General features: G+C 44.5%; 1 protein-coding gene across 3 annotated transcripts in view; it reads left to right on the forward strand.

The window, feature by feature from the left end:
• The window catches only part of LOC141055135 (C-Jun-amino-terminal kinase-interacting protein 4-like), a 315,480-nt gene that overhangs the window by 166,840 nt on the left and 131,487 nt on the right, over positions 1 to 17,153 (forward strand). For all 3 annotated transcript variants that reach the window (XM_073552116.1, XM_073552115.1, XM_073552117.1), the window contains exons 10-11: positions 192 to 344; positions 15,685 to 15,736. In XM_073552116.1, the coding sequence (XP_073408217.1) occupies positions 192 to 344; positions 15,685 to 15,736 (205 nt within the window). The remainder of the gene's footprint in view (positions 1 to 191; positions 345 to 15,684; positions 15,737 to 17,153) is intronic.

Consider the following 17,153-nt stretch of genomic DNA (forward strand, 5'->3'; position numbering starts at 1 on the left):
AAAATGTGGATTTCTCCAGAATAAGACATCGAATCACAGATATCATAGGATCACTGATATGAAGGTATCTGATAATTCAGTTTCTTATGACCTACATGCCCATTGAACGGCTTAGGAAGGTTGATCCTACTGACAGATTTCCTTTTAAGAGTATGCGAAGGCTTTCTGTATCCATTGTTATTTCTTGGCAGGAATGAAGTTGATATGGCTAGAAAAAGTCTCATTGCAAGAGTGGAGGAGCTGACGGCAGAGCGAGAGTCTCTTAAGAGCGAGATTGAAACTGCAATGCAAAACCTGTCTCGTTGTGAGTTCAAGTTAAGAGAAACTGATCAGGATCTGCAGATGTAAGTTTTTAGTTTTATAAATCACCTCACCGGTGGCTAGGAAATCTCCACAAAGTAGAGGTTTTGTAATGTGGGAAGGTACCACATCACCTGTCTAAGAGTGTCTGGCTTGGGCAATGTGTTTTCTATGTAGACATTCCTCCATTCAGAGACGTATTCTTTTGCCAAGAATGACTCAATCATTCATGCAACTTAACAATAAGCATTTTGCTTACCCATGATGTCAATTGTTTTTGAATCTTTAATACTCTCCTAACTTTTGTTTTTGGACATACTGTACATTCATGAACTGACTGTATAATTCCGCTTTATAGCCCACGGTAATCTGACATGCTGCATGCGCTTTTTTTCTTTACAGATACCTTACATAGGTACATAGATTCCACTTGGTCCACTTCAATCTATTTTTATGCAGTGTTGAGAGAAATTGCTTCCCACGCCAAAAATGGGAGAACAAATGCCTGGATAAACTCCTCATCCCACCAATCCTACACAGTTGCTCGGTTTAGTTATTTATTCTGATAGACACCTAGATTTCTTTTTATATTCATTTATTGGGGAAGAACATTCCATAGTATTACTGTAAAGACAACTTATTTCCTCTGGGGTGTCCAACTCATTTTCACAGAGGGCAAAATCAGCATTATGGTTCCTTCAAATGGCCAATTGAAATTGTAATGGCTCATGCAGACGCCTGGAGAACACTGTAAGAGCCTTCAATTAATTCTCAATAAATAGCCATCACCATTTTAGGAATTTAATATTTTCTGATGGATCTTTTGGTGATTTTACTTGTTAGTGTCTCTGTGGCACTGCATGAGGGCTGGTATTGCAAATGGGAGGCACACTGTGTCTGGCCAACAGAGAAAAGGCTCTTCTTGTAACTCAATATAACAATCAGCCATAGTATGGTTAGTGTAGCCCACCAATCAATACTCTCAGGAGAAATGGACTAATTAGCTAGGAGAGATTCCAATAACTAAAACATATATTTTAATGATTACTGTATATACTGGTGTATAAGCCGACCCGTGTATAAGCCGACCCCCCTAACACCCCCCCTAATTTTGCCACAAAAAACTGGGGAAACTTATTCGCGTATAAGCCTAGGGTTAATGGTGGTCCAAGAAGATGCTCCATAGATAAAGCCCCCCATATGCTGCTGCACAAGGGTTAATACTGCCCCGTAAGATGCTCCATAAATACCCTGCATGTGCTGCTGCACAAGGGTTAATGCTGCCCCATAAGATGCTCCATAAATACCCCCATATGCTGCTGCACAAGGGTTAATGGTGGCCCAAGAAGATGCTCCATAAATACCCTCCATAATATACTGCTGCACAAGGGTTAATGCTGCCTCATAAGATGCTACACAAATACCACCCATAATATACTGCTGCACAAGGGTTAATGCTGCCCCATAAGATGCTCCATAAATACCCCCATAATATGCTACTGCACAAGGGCTAATGCCCCATAAGATGCTCCATAAATACCCCCCATAATATACTGCTGCACAAGGGTTAATGCTGCTCCATAAATACCGCTGCAATTAAAGAAAAAATGACATACTTACCTCTCCATCGCTGGGGGCCAGGTGCTGGTGTCCTGAGCCCCCGGCACCTGCGATATTTCCTGGTCCCTGTTTCAAGGCCATCCACCGCTGGGTCTCCCGGGTCTCTGCAGTGACTTTCAGCAGAGGGCGTTTACTGACTACGTCATCGCACCCTTTGCCGTCACAGCAGGAGGACCCGGAGACACAGCCCTGCAAAGCGATGGGACAAGTGAATATCACTGCCCCATCATACTCGCCTCTCCTGGCGCAAGGTCTTCTCTGCAGCGGCAGCCTCTGCTTCTCCCTCTGTCTGCTTCCTGCGTTCAGCTGGTCACGTGGTACCGCTCATTAAACTCATAAATATGTGCATATTCATGAGTTTAATGAGCGGTACCACGTGACCGCTGAACGCAGGAAGCAGACAGCAGAGGGAGAAGCCCCCCGCCCACCCCCCGGTATATGACTTGCGAATAAGCCGAGAGGAGGACTTTCAGCCCAAAAAATGGGCTGAAAATCTCGGCTTATACACGAGTATATACGGTATATTAAATGTTTAGATAAATCAAGTGATAACAAACGGAAAAAAAAACCACACAGTGATATGGTGCAAGTGCTAAAGTTACCAGTGCTCGGTAAAAACTGGTTTGGGGGTCACCACTTCAGTTGAACTTGTTTTCAGCATGTCACAGATACGCAGACAGAAACATGGAGATTAAATGTACGGAGGGGGGACTCTCCTGACCTCCCCTGTCATACCTCTTTATTGCTCCTGCCCTTACAATGGCAGTCCCCGAGTAAGGCTGCTATGATGTACCCACCAATATGTATTGCATCTCCCTACTCGTTTCCTCCCCATCATGGGCCTCACAGTGACTCAGTGGTTAGCACTGCAGCCTTGCAGCGCTGGGGTCCTGGGTTCAAATCCTACCAAGGACAACATCTGCAAGGAGTTTGTTTGTTCACCCCGTGTTTGCGTGGGTTTCCTCCGGGTACTCTGGCTTCCTCCCACATTCCAAAGACATACTGATAGGGAATTTATTGTGAGCCCCATGGGGAACAGAGTCAATAATGTCAGTAAAGCGCTGTGGAATTAATGGTGCTATATGAATGAGTAAAATAAATAAATATGGGGAATTCATCAGGGAGCCCGCATGTCAGGTTTGACTGGTCAGGTCGTAAGCCACTCGAATGAAGCATCTATATATAATCGTCTTATCATGTCTGTCTGTAACCGAAATCCTGCGTCGCTGATTGGTTGCGGCAATCAGCGACAGTCGCTTAGTCGTCGCAGCAACACGGCTGCATCGCTTATTGTACAGGCACATTACAGCCGTTAAAGGCATCACTGCTGCATCGCTCATTACACAGGCACAGTCCTGTACATATACAATACATTAGGTAAGAGCAAAACAGTGACTGCAGCTCTGGGTGTAACAGGAGTACATTGGGTAACAGCAGAACAGTAACTGCAGATCTGGATGTAACTGGAATACAATACATTAGGTAAGAGCAGAACAGTGACTGCAGCTCTGGGTGTAACTGGAGTACAATACATTAGATAATAGCAGAACAGTGACAGCAGCTCTGGGTATAACTGGAGTACACTACATTAGGTAACAGCAGAAAAGTGACTGCACTACAATATGGAGTACAATACATTAGGTAACAGCAGAACACTGATTGCAGCTCTGGGTGTAACTTGAGTACAATACATTTGGTAAGATCTGAACAGTGACTGCAGCTCTGGCTGTAACAGGAGTATAATACATTAGGTAAGAGCAGAATGGCGACTGCAGCTCTGGGTGTAACTAGACTACAATACATTAGGTAAAAGCAGAACAGTGACTGCAGCTCTGGGATTAACTGGAGTTCAATACATTAGATAATAGCAGAACAGTGACTGCAGCTCTGGCTGTAACTGGAGTACAATACATTAGGTAACAGCAGAACAGTGACAGCAGCTCCGGGTGTAACAGGAGTATAATACACTAGATGGTGGCCCGATTCTATCGCATCGGGTATTTTAGAGTCTCTGTTAAAATAAAAAATAGTAATATACTCACCTTCCGACGGCCCCCGGTCTCTGTCCCTCGTCTCACCACACGCTCGGCATCGTCCGGTTCCAATAATGCTTATCGAGAAGGGCTGAAGATGACGTCACTCTCGCGAGAGCACGAAGCATTACTGGAACCGGAAGATGCCGAGAGCGTGGAGAGGAGAGAAAGAGGCCAGGGGCCGTCGGGAGGTGAGTATATAACTATTTTTTTTTTAAGAGACTCTCTAGAATACCTCATGCGATAGAATCGGGCCACCATCTAGTGGTATATAAGGATCCCCAGTAACATGTACTTTTTTTAATAGTATTGCATTCACCCCCAGAATAACTGGCGCCTGACGTGATTTCCTGTTATTGGACCGCATTGTGGAGCGCAGATTTACCGGATGTGACATCCATTGTCTTATTACCTCCTGTCTGGTTTGCGATCGTTCCGGTCTATGGACTACAGTGGCAGCGTGCAGCCTCCCGAAGTATCCCGGGCTATTTCCAGATTCTTGGCTGCAAACTGAAGCACATAACATCAGTCACCCCAGCTGCTACATTCTTGCACTATTTTATTATTATTTATTTTTAAAGCACCATTGATTCAATGGTGCTGTACATGAGACGGGGTTACATACAAATTACAGATATCACTTACAGTAAACAAACTAACAATCACAGAATGATACAGCGGGGAGAGGACCCTGCCCTTTCGGGCTTACATGCTACATGATGCTGGGGAAAGACAGTCTGTTGGGGGGGTTGCAGCAGTTCAGTGATGGTGAGGCAGTAGCTCCAGTAGTGGTGAGGAGGCACAGGGTTCATTGCAGGCTGTAAGCTTTCCTGAAGAGATGGGTTTTCAGGTTCCTTTTGAAGGATCCGATTGTGGTTGATAGTCGGACGTGTTGAGGCAAAGAATTCCAGAGGATGGGGGCTTTGCGGGAGAAGTCTTGGAGGCGGTTGGGTGAGGAGCGAATAAGTGTGGAGGAGAGAAGGAGGTCTTGAGAGAACCGGAGATTACGTGAGGGAAGGTATCGGGAGATTAGTTCAGAGACATATGGGGGAGACAGGTTATAGATGGAAATGTAGGTCAGCATTAGTAATTTGAATTGGATACACTGAGGGAATGGGAGCCAGTGAAGAGATTTGCAGAGGGGAGGAGTAGCGAGGAGAGAGATGAATTAGTCGGGCGGCAGAGTTAAGAATGAACTGGAGAGGTGCAAGGGTGTTAGCAGGGAGGCCACAGAAAAGGATGTTGCAATAGTCGAGGCGGGAGATGATGAGGGCATATACAAGCATTTTAGTAGAATGAAGGTTGAGGAAGGGATGGATTCTGGAAATATTTTTGAGTTGGAGGCGACAGGAGGTGGAGAGAGCTTGGATGAGCGGTTTGAAGGACAGGGCAGAGTCAAGGGTTACTCTGAGGCAGCTGACCTCTGGTACGGGGGAAAGTGTGATGTCAATTGTTATAGATAAGTCGGGTAAGGAAGATCTGTGACATGGGGGAAAGATGATCAGTTCACATTTGTCTACATTCAGTTTGAGGAAGCGAGAGGAGAAGGAGGATATGGCTGATAGACACTCAGGGATTCTGGACAGCAGAGAGGTGACGTCTGGGCCAGAGAGGTAGATCTGAGTTTCATCGGCATAAAGGTGGTACTGGAATCCATGGGACTTTGAATTGCCCCAGGCCAAGTGTATAGATTGAGAAGAGTAGGGGTCCTAGAACAGAGCCTTGGGGGACTCCAACAGAGAGAGGGTGGGATGAGGAGGTAGTGTTGGAGTGGGAGACTCTGAATGTGCGGTTGGAAAGGTATGAGGAGATCCAGGATAGGGCGAGGTCTTTGATGCCAAAGGAGGAGAGGATCTGTAGTAGGAGGCAGTGGCTATTTCCGGTCTTGGACCACATAAGAAGCGCAGATTTAGAACCCAATATTATCTTGGGTCTAGTAACCCAAAACAATAGTGGGGGAGTCTTCATTAATTAGGCTCTATACTAGCCTGTAATCCTATCCACCGTATATACAAATTCCATGGTGACAGAGTATGCCCTGAGGAGGTTTGCAATTGAGGCATGTTAATGTGTGATAGAAAAGTATCCAGAGCATTATATCCCTAACTCCATTAGCTCTACAGATTAACCCCAATTATACAGATGTAGAAAAATGAGAAGGGGAACTTTTTCAAATGTAGTAGTGGCTTTCATTTGTGAAAATACATATTATGTCCTCCTTTTAAGCAGTCTGTTTTTTTTTAGGGCTGGGCTCCAAGAAGGGTTCCTAACATAATTCTATGTATGTATATGTATTACATATTTCAATCCGACTAGGAATGTGGGGGATAAAGGAAGGATGATGGAGGGGGAGAGTGGGTGAAAGTAGCAAAACGGAAATAATATTAATGGAAACCTGTAATCACAAAGAGTGTAAATAGTGCAAGAATGTAGAAGGGTAGAAGGTTGGGTGACTGATGACAGGTGCTTCAATTTGTGGCCCAGAGACCAGAAGTAGCCCGGGATACATTGCGAGGCTGAAAGCAGTCGCTGCGGTCCACAGACCTGAACGATCACTTCACATTGATATTGCTAACCATACAGGAGGTAATAAGACAGTGGACATCACATCTGGTAGATCTGCGCTCCACAATGTGGTCCAATAACCGGAAATCAGGTCAGACGCCAGTTATTATGCGGGTGAGTGTGATGCTATTTAAAAAAAAAAGTGCATGTTACTGGGAATCTGTCACGCTCGCTCCTTGGCTGATTGGCGCGAGCCGGGGGGTTGTGGACCCACTGTGCACAGACCAGACTACCCTGGAAGGGGCATGACTACAACAGCTACCTCGGGCTTCACTGGAGCCTCTGATGGTGAGGTCAGGCTTGTGCGGCAGATAGCTATCGGGTGCCACTCCAGGGCAGTGTCTGGCTGTGGCTGCTGATCCCACTCGGGGACAAGTCACTTGGACAGAAGCTACAGACAAGCAGGCAGGTAGGAACGGCTTGGAGACACCGGGCCAGCAAGCATGGCTGGTAGACACCGGGCAAGCAGGCGCGGCTTGGAGACACCGGGCAAGCAGGCGCGGCTTGGAGACACCGGGCAAGCAGGTGCGGCTTGGAGACACCGGGCAAGCAGGCGCGGCTTGGAGACACCGGGCAAGCAGGCACGGCTTGGAGACACCGGGCAGGGCAGGCGGGCGTGGTGTATGAAGGAACAGGTTCACACAGCAGGAACGGGTATTGATACAGGCAGGAAGGAGTGGAGTATGAAGGAACAGGTTTGGACCTGTTCACACAGGAGGTGCAGGTATGGATACTGGCAGGAAGGAGTGGAATATGAAGGAACAGGTTTTGGACCTGTTCACACAGGAGGTGCAGGTATGGATACAGGCAGGAGTGCGGAGTAGGCGGAGCCGCAGGAGTGCGGAGAGAAGCTGCAGAAAGAAGTTCTGCAGCAGGAGCGGAGCAAAGCTGAATCACAAGGTCTGTGGAGAGAAGCTGCAGCAATAAGTTCTGCAGCAGAGGCACAGACAGAGCTGCAAGGGTGCAGAGGCACAGACAGAGCTGCAAGGGTGCAGAGGCACAGACAGAGCTGCAAGGGTGCAGAGGCACAGACAGAGCTGCAAGGGTGCAGAGGCACAGACAGGGAGGACACAAGGAAAGACACAGCAGGGAGAGAAGCCAAGGATAAGGAGGAAGAGGTAGGGCAGAGTTCAGACAAGGTACAAGGACAAAGACTCAAGGACCAGGATATTCAGCCTCCTGGCAGGCGGGCAGAGAAGTACCAGATAAGGTACACAGATAAAGCTAGGACTAAGCTTATCAGAGAAGGCAAGACATAGGACAGGGCCTGGCTTCCTCAGCAAGAAGCTAACTGAGTTTGAGACATTGCACAGGCAAGGGTTAGTGGGTGTGGTGGAACCAAATAGTCAAGGGCTCTAGGTGATTGGTCAGGGACAGATTACACAAGTGCACCCTAACTGCATAAGAACCAGAGAGTTCTGGTGCTGCCCCCCCTATACGCACAGAGCTTGGAAGCATACAGGAGAGCAGAGGTACAGAGCACGGAGTACAGGGCTGGCAACAGACAGAATTCACAGCATGGCTTGAAGCAGAAAGTAAGTTGGTGTGCGGGGGGGGATGGGAGGCCATGCAGTGATGCCAGCAGGGTTGTTACAGAATCCTTATGTACCATGCTTCATTTGAGTGTTTTACAACGTGACCAGTCGAACCTGACAAGAGGGCTCCCTGCCATTTCAGGAACTCATAATTTCCCATATACTTTTCACTCCCCTGATGAATCCCCCATATGGGGAGGAAACGCATGTAGGGAGGTACATTACATATTGGTGGATACATCATAGCAGCCTTACTTGGGGACTGCCTTTGTAAGCGTAGGGGCAGCACAGGGGATGTCAAGAGAATTCCCCCCTTTACATTTAATCTCCCTGTTTCTGCGTATCTGTGACCTGCTGAAAACAAGATCAACTGAAAGTGGTGAGACCAAACCATTTTTTACTGAGCACGGGTAACTTTAGCACTAGCATAACATCACTTTGTGGTTTTTTTTTTTGTTTATCACTTGATAGTATCCATTATTTTATTGATTATATTAAAACTTATGTTTTAGTTAATGAAATCTCTCCTTGGTAATTGTTCTTGTAACTCCACTAGCGGTAAACAGTGCATGGACTGGCCATGGGTTATAAGAGAACTGTCCCCGGGCGGTAGGGCTATGAGAGCTGTCCCCGGGCGGTAGGGCTATGAGAGCTGTCCCCGGGCGGTAGGGCTATGAGAGCTGTCCCCGGGCGGTAGGGCTATGAGAGCTGTCCCCGGGCGGTAGGGCTATGAGAGCTGTCCCCGGGCGGTAGGGCTATGAGAGCTGTCCCCGGGCGGTAGGGCTATGAGAGCTGTCCCCGGGCGGTAGGGCTATGAGAGCTGTCCCCGGGCGGTAGGGCTATGAGAGCTGTCCCCGGGCGGTAGGGCTATGAGAGCTGTCCCCGGGCGGTAGGGCTATGAGAGCTGTCCCCGGGCGGTAGGGCTATGAGAGCTGTCCCCGGGCGGTAGGGCTATGAGAGCTGTCCCCGGGCGGTAGGGCTATGAGAGCTGTCCCCGGGCGGTAGGGCTATGAGAGCTGTCCCCGGGCGGTAGGGCTATGAGAGCTGTCCCCGGGCGGTAGGGCTATGAGAGCTGTCCCCGGGCGGTAGGGCTATGAGAGCTGTCCCCGGGCGGTAGGGCTTTGAGAGCTGTCCCCGGGCGGTAGGGCTTTGAGAGCTGTCCCCGGGCGGTAGGGCTTTGAGAGCTGTCCCCGGGCGGTAGGGCTTTGAGAGCTGTCCCCGGGCGGTAGGGCTTTGAGAGCTGTCCCCGGGCGGTAGGGCTTTGAGAGCTGTCCCCGGGCGGTAGGGCTTTGAGAGCTGTCCCCGGGCGGTAGGGCTTTGAGAGCTGTCCCCGGGCGGTAGGGCTTTGAGAGCTGTCCCCGGGCGGTAGGGCTTTGAGAGCTGTCCCCGGGCGGTAGGGCTTTGAGAGCTGTCCCCGGGCGGTAGGGCTATGAGAGCTGTCCCCGGGTGGTAGGGCTAAGAGAGAGCTGTGCCAGACCCCAGAATTCAAGATGGAGTGCTCCCTGAGCAAAGTACTGGCTGATATAGTAGAAACTAGGAGTAAAAAAAAAAAAAAAAAAGCACAAATGGGGTCTTATCTGAAAATCTCAATTATACAAATGAAGCATATGCTAACCGGATAAGGTTGTGTGACACAGAACCTTGAATACACATGAAAACAGCTGATGCAGACCCATGGGTCTTCTGACCAGGAAAGGGGGAAGAAAAAAGGAGCTAAATGTGGTTTACCTGATCTTCTGATAGGCAGTGAAGATCCAAGTGGAAGCATAATAAAGATTTTTTTTTTTATTTCAGAGCTTTTAGTCAACTTGTTTCAAAGTCATTCCAGACTTCATCCTCCAGACACTAACCATATATTTGACTTCTTTATTTTTCCTAAGTAGTGGCTGCAGCTGCTCTGATTCAAAGGTGGAACCACACACATAAGTGCTGGCTGACTGCGTTCATCATTTGTGCTTGCTGCATGAGTTCACCATTTGTTCAGGCAAATTACAAATGGTGAATGCAGTGATTGCATAGGGTAACCTCATTCACGGCACGCAGTGTTCACTTTGACAAAGATGGCACTTTCTCCTTGTGCTGGCGTTGTCCCCTCTTCGGCGCATACTTCACTGCTCTGACTGACTTTCCACTTTCCTTGTAGAGCGAGCTGTTCAGAGCATTGTTGAAGTGTGTCCTGACCTCGTGGGCTGCATTGAATGACATAGTGGGCCGTAAGTTTGACACATATGTGAGGGTCTAGACATAATGGAGCATATGCAGGTGCCCATAATCACCATAGTGGCCCTTGATACATTTGTACATGGTATAGATAATTACCAACTTTTAACAATCTTGCCTTACCTCTGAAAAATCTTGAGTTGTTTTGAAATTTTAACCTTGAAAACATCTCTTTTTTTTTTTTTTTTATTGGTGGAATCAGACTTACCAACACCTTGCCAATTGGTGCACCAGAGGGTCTGCAACTAGCAGGTCATCATTGTTAAAAACCTTTTTTTTTTTTTTTTTTTTTTTTTTTTTTAAATTTGGTTAATCCCTTTTTGGGACATTAATCTAGCGGTTTCCTCAATGAAGTTATCCAATGAAGAGAAATTATCACATACTCAGAGGATAGGCAATAACTTCTAAATCATTAGAGGGTCCAAGTTTTGGGGGCCCTCATCAGTCAGCAGAATGGGGCACTTTTATCTCCATTAAAATGGTGCTGCAGCATGCATTTCTGTGCCAAATTGTGCCAGTAAGTGGGGTACTTGGCTGCTAGATCTCATAAATGTTCTACTTACCAGATTGACAAACAGAGAATTTGATAGGAAGGCTCCCCACATCCATATTCCATATAGTGTTGCCAGAGCTCCAGTAGAACATCCACTTGACAAATATAGTGAAAAGGATCGGTATATCGAAGGCATAAAATAATCTTTTTTGAACAATAAAAATGGATAAAAAAAAAACCTTTGCAATGGAAAAGGTTCACGTAATAGCCATGAGAGTCTAATGTGTTTCCGGCATATCCATTTTTGTTGTGCAATAAAGAAGATTCCACCGTTTTATTCCTTAACGAGGGCTGCTCTTTTTTTCTGTTTACCTGATAGGGATAGAGTACACGTCACTTCGTTGATTCAAGGTGCACGGAAAAGGATACCATTCCTCAAAACGTATAATATAAGAAATTCCGGCACTCAAAAGAAATTTGTACAGAAAGTGTTTTTATTCGTACAACTGATTCTCCCAAAATCATGTGACGTTTCGGTCCACAACTCAGACCTTCCTCAGACTGGGAACAAAAGACAAAAAAAAAAAAAAAAAATCACAAAGAACAATTAAAAATATAAACAACCACAGTGTATCAGAATCAATATTACAAGGGCTGATGAAAGATGAAAATTATATATATATATATATATATATATATATATATATATATATATATATATATATATATTCTCAAAAAAAGGAATCACCAACAAACACAAGTTTCACGCTTCATATATGACAAAGATGTCTAACATGTTGATGATATAACGTGGTTAATGTAACATGTTCGGTAGCGTACAAGAAATTATCAGTTTTAATGAAATTACCGGACAAGAGAAAATATAAGAGAATAACTGGTGCCTAGAGGTATTGAGATATGCATGAGCATGGAAATCCATGAAAGGCAGCCACGATAAGTAGCAATATTCTCTGTTGAAATGAATGAGAGTATTAATAAAAGAAAAATCAGAAAAATGGAATAAAAAAAGAAATAAAAAATGAAAAAAAATGAAAAAATATAAAATAATGAAAAAGTGAAGAAAAAGATGAAAGGAAAGAGAAAAAAGAAGGAAAAAAGGGGAGAAAAAAAGGGGAAACAGAAGAAAGGAAAGGGAAAAAAGGGGGGGGGAAATGGGAAAAAAAAAAAAGTAAAAGGAAAGAATGGGGGGAGAAAACAAACAAAAATGAATTGCTTGCCAATAGCAGTGTGAGATATGCATAGCAATAAGAAGCAATGGATAATGGTGTATAAGCTTACCCTTTTCTTTAAGGGGGATCAAGGTCTTGGGACAAATGGAGAAAGTCCCTATAGAAAATAAGGTAATACCATCAAAAAATGCTCACTTAAGAAGATGAATGGATAGGGAAAAAATAAGCAAAAACGGGGAGGTTGGAATTAATTACCTGTGGGTACATAATCAGATGTGTACACAGTACTGGCAAAGGGGCTAGGGTGCCCTGTGGCTAAGCGTCCTGTGAGACATGTTGGTGCTCTAAATACCGGAGGTGGCTGCTACAAGTGACGTCACCCCGGAAGTATAATACCGGAAGTGATGTGGCGGTGGAACGCAAATGGCGTTCAAATGAACCGCAAGCTGGATTGGGACCCGGAAGTGACGTCGCTGTATAGCACGTCACTAAAGGATAAAATCAGTGCTTACTTTTTGTGAATGAGCTGTGACACAAAAGGGAGAAAACAGTGGAGAAAGGAGAGAGGAGTGGAATAAAAAGAGCGAGGAGATAGAAGGAGGGAATATAAAGAATAAGATTAAGAGGGAAATAAAGGAGCCAGATGGTGGAAGAAAGAATTAGAAGGGGGAATTGGAAGAGAAAAAGGAAAAAATAAAAATTGAAAAAATGTAAAAACGAAAAAAAGATGAATATAAGGTGGAAGTAAATAAGTAGAAGCTAAAAACAATAATGATAATAATAAATTAGAGTAAAAAACAAAAATGAGTAAAGTGGAAAATAAAATAAGATAAAAAAATTTATGAAAATGAAGAAAAAAAAGAAAAAATATAAATAAAATGAAAATTAAGTGGAAAATAAAGTAAAAAATAAAATATATTAAAAATAATAAATAAAATGAAAATACTCCATACCTCTTGACGTGATAAATCAATTATGCGGCGCAACATGCTAGAGAGGGAAAAAGAAAAAAAAATCAGTCACCAATGGGACATAAGGTACATATCAAAACAAATTGACTACATCATATTCTCTATTGAGACCTCTTGGTTCCATACTTTGTAGATGGTGAGCTTGAGTTGCCTCACCCGGTTACCCCCTCTCCTGTTTTGCTGAATTTGTTCTAGAACAAGAAACCTTAGTTGGGCAATAGTATAGCCTGCATTATGGAAATGAAAAGGAATGGGCAAGTGGTGTCCTCTGCATCTGATGTCAGACTTATGCTGGGAGATTCGGTCTTTGACCGCCTGTGTAGTCTCTAAAATAGCACAAAAAGAGGACTTAACAATCCTCCAATAATACAAGAAAACAGCAAAAAAGCAGAGAGGTTTACCCGTCCAGGCCTCCAGACAAATGCACTATCAGGATGCAGTGGACCCATATAATAAAGATGGCAACACAGGTGCAAGAATACCGATGAGACAACTGCTCACAGCCTACCAATACATGGAGGGGGCGGTTGCTTGGTATATTGATGCACAATAAAAACTTGTATGCGGCGCTGTTCACACAATGGCAATGCACAGTATCCAGGTTAACAGCCTAGTAGTGACACCCTTCTATTAGCTCAGGCGGGCTGCCCAGCGCTATTAAAATGCATGCCATGTGAACAGACACCGCAGTTTACAAGACCAAATGGGCCCAACTGCATCCTGAATAAAAAGTGCAAGAAACACATAAAAAATATGGAGTATTAGCTGATATTTTGCCATCTTTATTATATGGGTCCACTGCATCCTGATAGCGCATTTTTCTGGAGGCCTGGATGGGTAAACCTCTCTGCATTTTTTGCTGTTCGCCTGTGTAGTCTCCCCTACATAGATTTTCCCACATGGACACTTAATTGCATAGTCTACATACTTGGAATCGCAAGTGAAAAAGTCTTTTATTGGAATATCTGAACCATTAAAACAGTGGGAGAACTTGTCACCTTTAAGTACGTTAGAGCACTGAGTACATTGGAGGCACGGATAAGGGCCCCTTTTGGGTGTCTAGAGAAACAATTGTTTGGTTTTTTTTCTGGGAAGATCCTATATCTGCTCGAACAAGTTTGTTTTTTAAATTACTTTGTCTCCTAAAATAGGGTAAAAATGGTACACTAAATTCTGGTATTTCCGGATAACTTGTGTTTAAAATGGGCCAATGTTTTCACATTTTTTGGTGTAGTCTGTAAAAGAACGGATGAAAAGTATGCATGGATGGTATTCTTTTTACTGTATCAGTGGTGCGTGGGGATGTGGATCTATTACGGCAATTGTGTAATAATTTTTCAGGATAACCTCTCTGCTGAAATTTTGCCTGCATTTCATCCAACCATTGTTCGCACCTATCTGGATTACTTACAATTCTCCTAACTCTCTGGAACTGTGAGAAAGGGATAGATTTTTTAATGGCCTTGGCATGGCAACTATGATAAGAAAGTAAATTGTTATGATCCGTTTTCTTGGTAAAGAAGTCCGCTTCCAATAACCCTTGGGAATTAATTGTAATTGTGGTATCAAGAAAATTAATTTGGGCAGGACTGCTATTGATGGTAAATGTTAGTTCTGGCCAAATACTGTATTATTGATTTGATTGAAAAATATAGTCAGAGATTCTGTGGGTCCCCTCCAGATGCAGAATACATCGTCTATGTATCTCAGCCATAGACGGCAGTGGGTTTGATACTATGAGTTAGGGTAAATGTACTGTGATTCAAAATACGACATGTATGCATTTGCATATGGGGGGGCCACATTGGACCCCGTTGCTGTGCCTTGTACCTGTAAATAAAAGGTGTCCTCAAATAGAAGTTCTCGGTCAGTACCAATTTGAGTAGGTTAAGTAGAAAATTTATAACTGGTGATTCCAAATTAGATTCCTCTAAAAGAATCTTTGTGCCTGTATTCCTTTATCATGTTTTATGGACATGTACAGAATGTTCACTTCTAGTGTAACTAAAAGAGTTTCTCCTGGTAATGGATCCATGTGTTTAATTCTGTTCAGGAAAGCCCCAGTGTCCAGAATAAAAGATGGCGTGTTTCTGACCAGAGGGGTGAGCATCTTCTCTAGTAGAATAGATAAAGGTGATAAAATGGAATCCATAGATACCACTATAGGTCTCCCCGGGGGATTATCTAGTTGTTTGTGAATTTTCGGGAGCGTGTAAATAACCGGAATGATTGGATCTGATACTCCTTCAAACGTATTTTATCCCATCCTGGACATTTTTAGTATACTCGGCAGATATGCCAAAATGGACTAATTGAATGTGGTCCCACTTCTAGTACACACACTTGCATTAAGAACAAGGGTCCATTGAACTTCAGGTGAGACCACCACCAATGACAATCCTGGTGAAGGAATGGAGAGGTATGTGTGTTTTCATTTGTTTACCTCTAGTGGAGTTACGAGAAGCCTTTTCTCTGTTGGCCAGCCACAGTGTGCCTCCTATTTGCATTGCCAGCCCTCATGCAGTGCCATAGAGACGCTAACAAGTAAAATCACCAAAGGATCTATCGTAAAATAATATCAAAGTCCTAAAATGGTGATGGATATTCACTGCGAATTAGTTAAAGGTTCATTATTTAATTATCTCTTCTTCATGCATAGCAAATATTTTGGGTTCATTGCAAAATATCTGTTGAATGAGATTTGTTTACCATTAAAATGTGATTGATGTTAATTGAGTGTTTGTTTTTAATCTTAAGGACTCGCATTGAACTGGATGAAGCAAGAAAGTTATGCAGAGAAGATGCTGAGGTACATTAATGTAACTGGTTAATGCAATTTCAAGAATTGTTTGAAATATTCTGAATAGATTTACTCCATAATATCCCCTATATATCCTAATTCTCAGACACTTTACCCACATATAATATGATTTGTTGTAAACTGCTAAAAATTCTGTGAAACTATCCCACCCCCAATGACCTATGATGGACATTTTCATCACTGTTGACTGCAGGTTGTGTTGGTTGGATTCAGAAGTTGAGGCCACTTCATAACCTGGCAGATGCCAAAGCTACTATTAACCACTTAGCTGCTACTGTTAATAATGCGGTTAACCTATGGGTCACTAGAGTAGCCAGGGGCCTGATGAAGATCCCTGTGAAATCAATTTTAGTCCACCTGTGAAGCTTGACTATACACAATGCTTCTTAGTGACACGTCCCCCAGGGCTGGGGGTTACTCGGAATCGGGCTGGACAGTTCTTTGGGGGGGGGAGATCATGGGGCCGTGTTCTGTTTTCGTGGCACTGGCCTTGTCATAAAATGGGGGATAGTTATATGGTATTGAGTCATGACGCCACCCGTGGTGTCCGGCAATGGGTGGCCGATGCTCCGGTTCATGTCCACTGGGGCCAATGGTGACGCAGCAAAGATATTACAGCTCCCCAAGGGCAGAGCGGGGCCCCAGGGCAAATGTTTTTGGCTGTTCAGGTGGTGGTGAACGTTGGGGTGCAGAGAATAAGTAAGAGACACAGAGAAGTGCAGTTTTCTTTACCTTTTACTTCTTGGTAGATGAAAATGCAATCCGGGGTACCAGTTACAGATGACAGAAGGAGTCTGGCTAGCCTTCCCTCCAGATTCAGCTACCCGGGGTACAGTACCTGCCCAGCCAAGGACTCTGCCGTCCTTTTTGTCAGCGCTCCACTCCAGGGTCTGCTCCACGCAGCTTCAATTCCCCAGAGCCCTTGACTCCACTCCTGTCTCTTCCCTCTCCACTGACCAACTGCCAAACAGACTTAACTTTAAGACTCCTCCTCCCGAACAGAAAGAACAGCTCCGCTGAAGTCATGTCTAGAGCTCCCCCATTTGGCCTGGAGCAGGAATTGCGATGCATGCTGTGGATTACCTGAGATAGAGACCCCCTCCTGCCTCCAGGCATGACCTCACCCCTAAGAGGAAGGCAATGTCACCGTGGCAATCTGACTCTAGGGTGCCACATTCCATAAAGAAAATGACGCTGTATAAAGCAGGGGTGTCAAAATCAAATACACAGAGGGCCAAAAAATTAAAAATTTGGACAAAGTCGTGGGCCAACCTTGATATTTATGTAAAAAATGTCTACAATTGAAGAAGTTTTTCTTTATTGCCGAGAGAGCAGGTCTTGGCTGCAAAAAGAAGGCTTTTTGCTTCATGTGAACATAGCCTTTTAATTTGCATTTAAAAGATTC

Source organism: Dendrobates tinctorius, unplaced genomic scaffold (assembly GCF_039654945.1).
Source record: "Dendrobates tinctorius isolate UK_male_01 unplaced genomic scaffold, ASM3965494v1 ptg000184l, whole genome shotgun sequence".
NCBI classification, from domain to species: domain Eukaryota; kingdom Metazoa; phylum Chordata; class Amphibia; order Anura; family Dendrobatidae; genus Dendrobates; species Dendrobates tinctorius.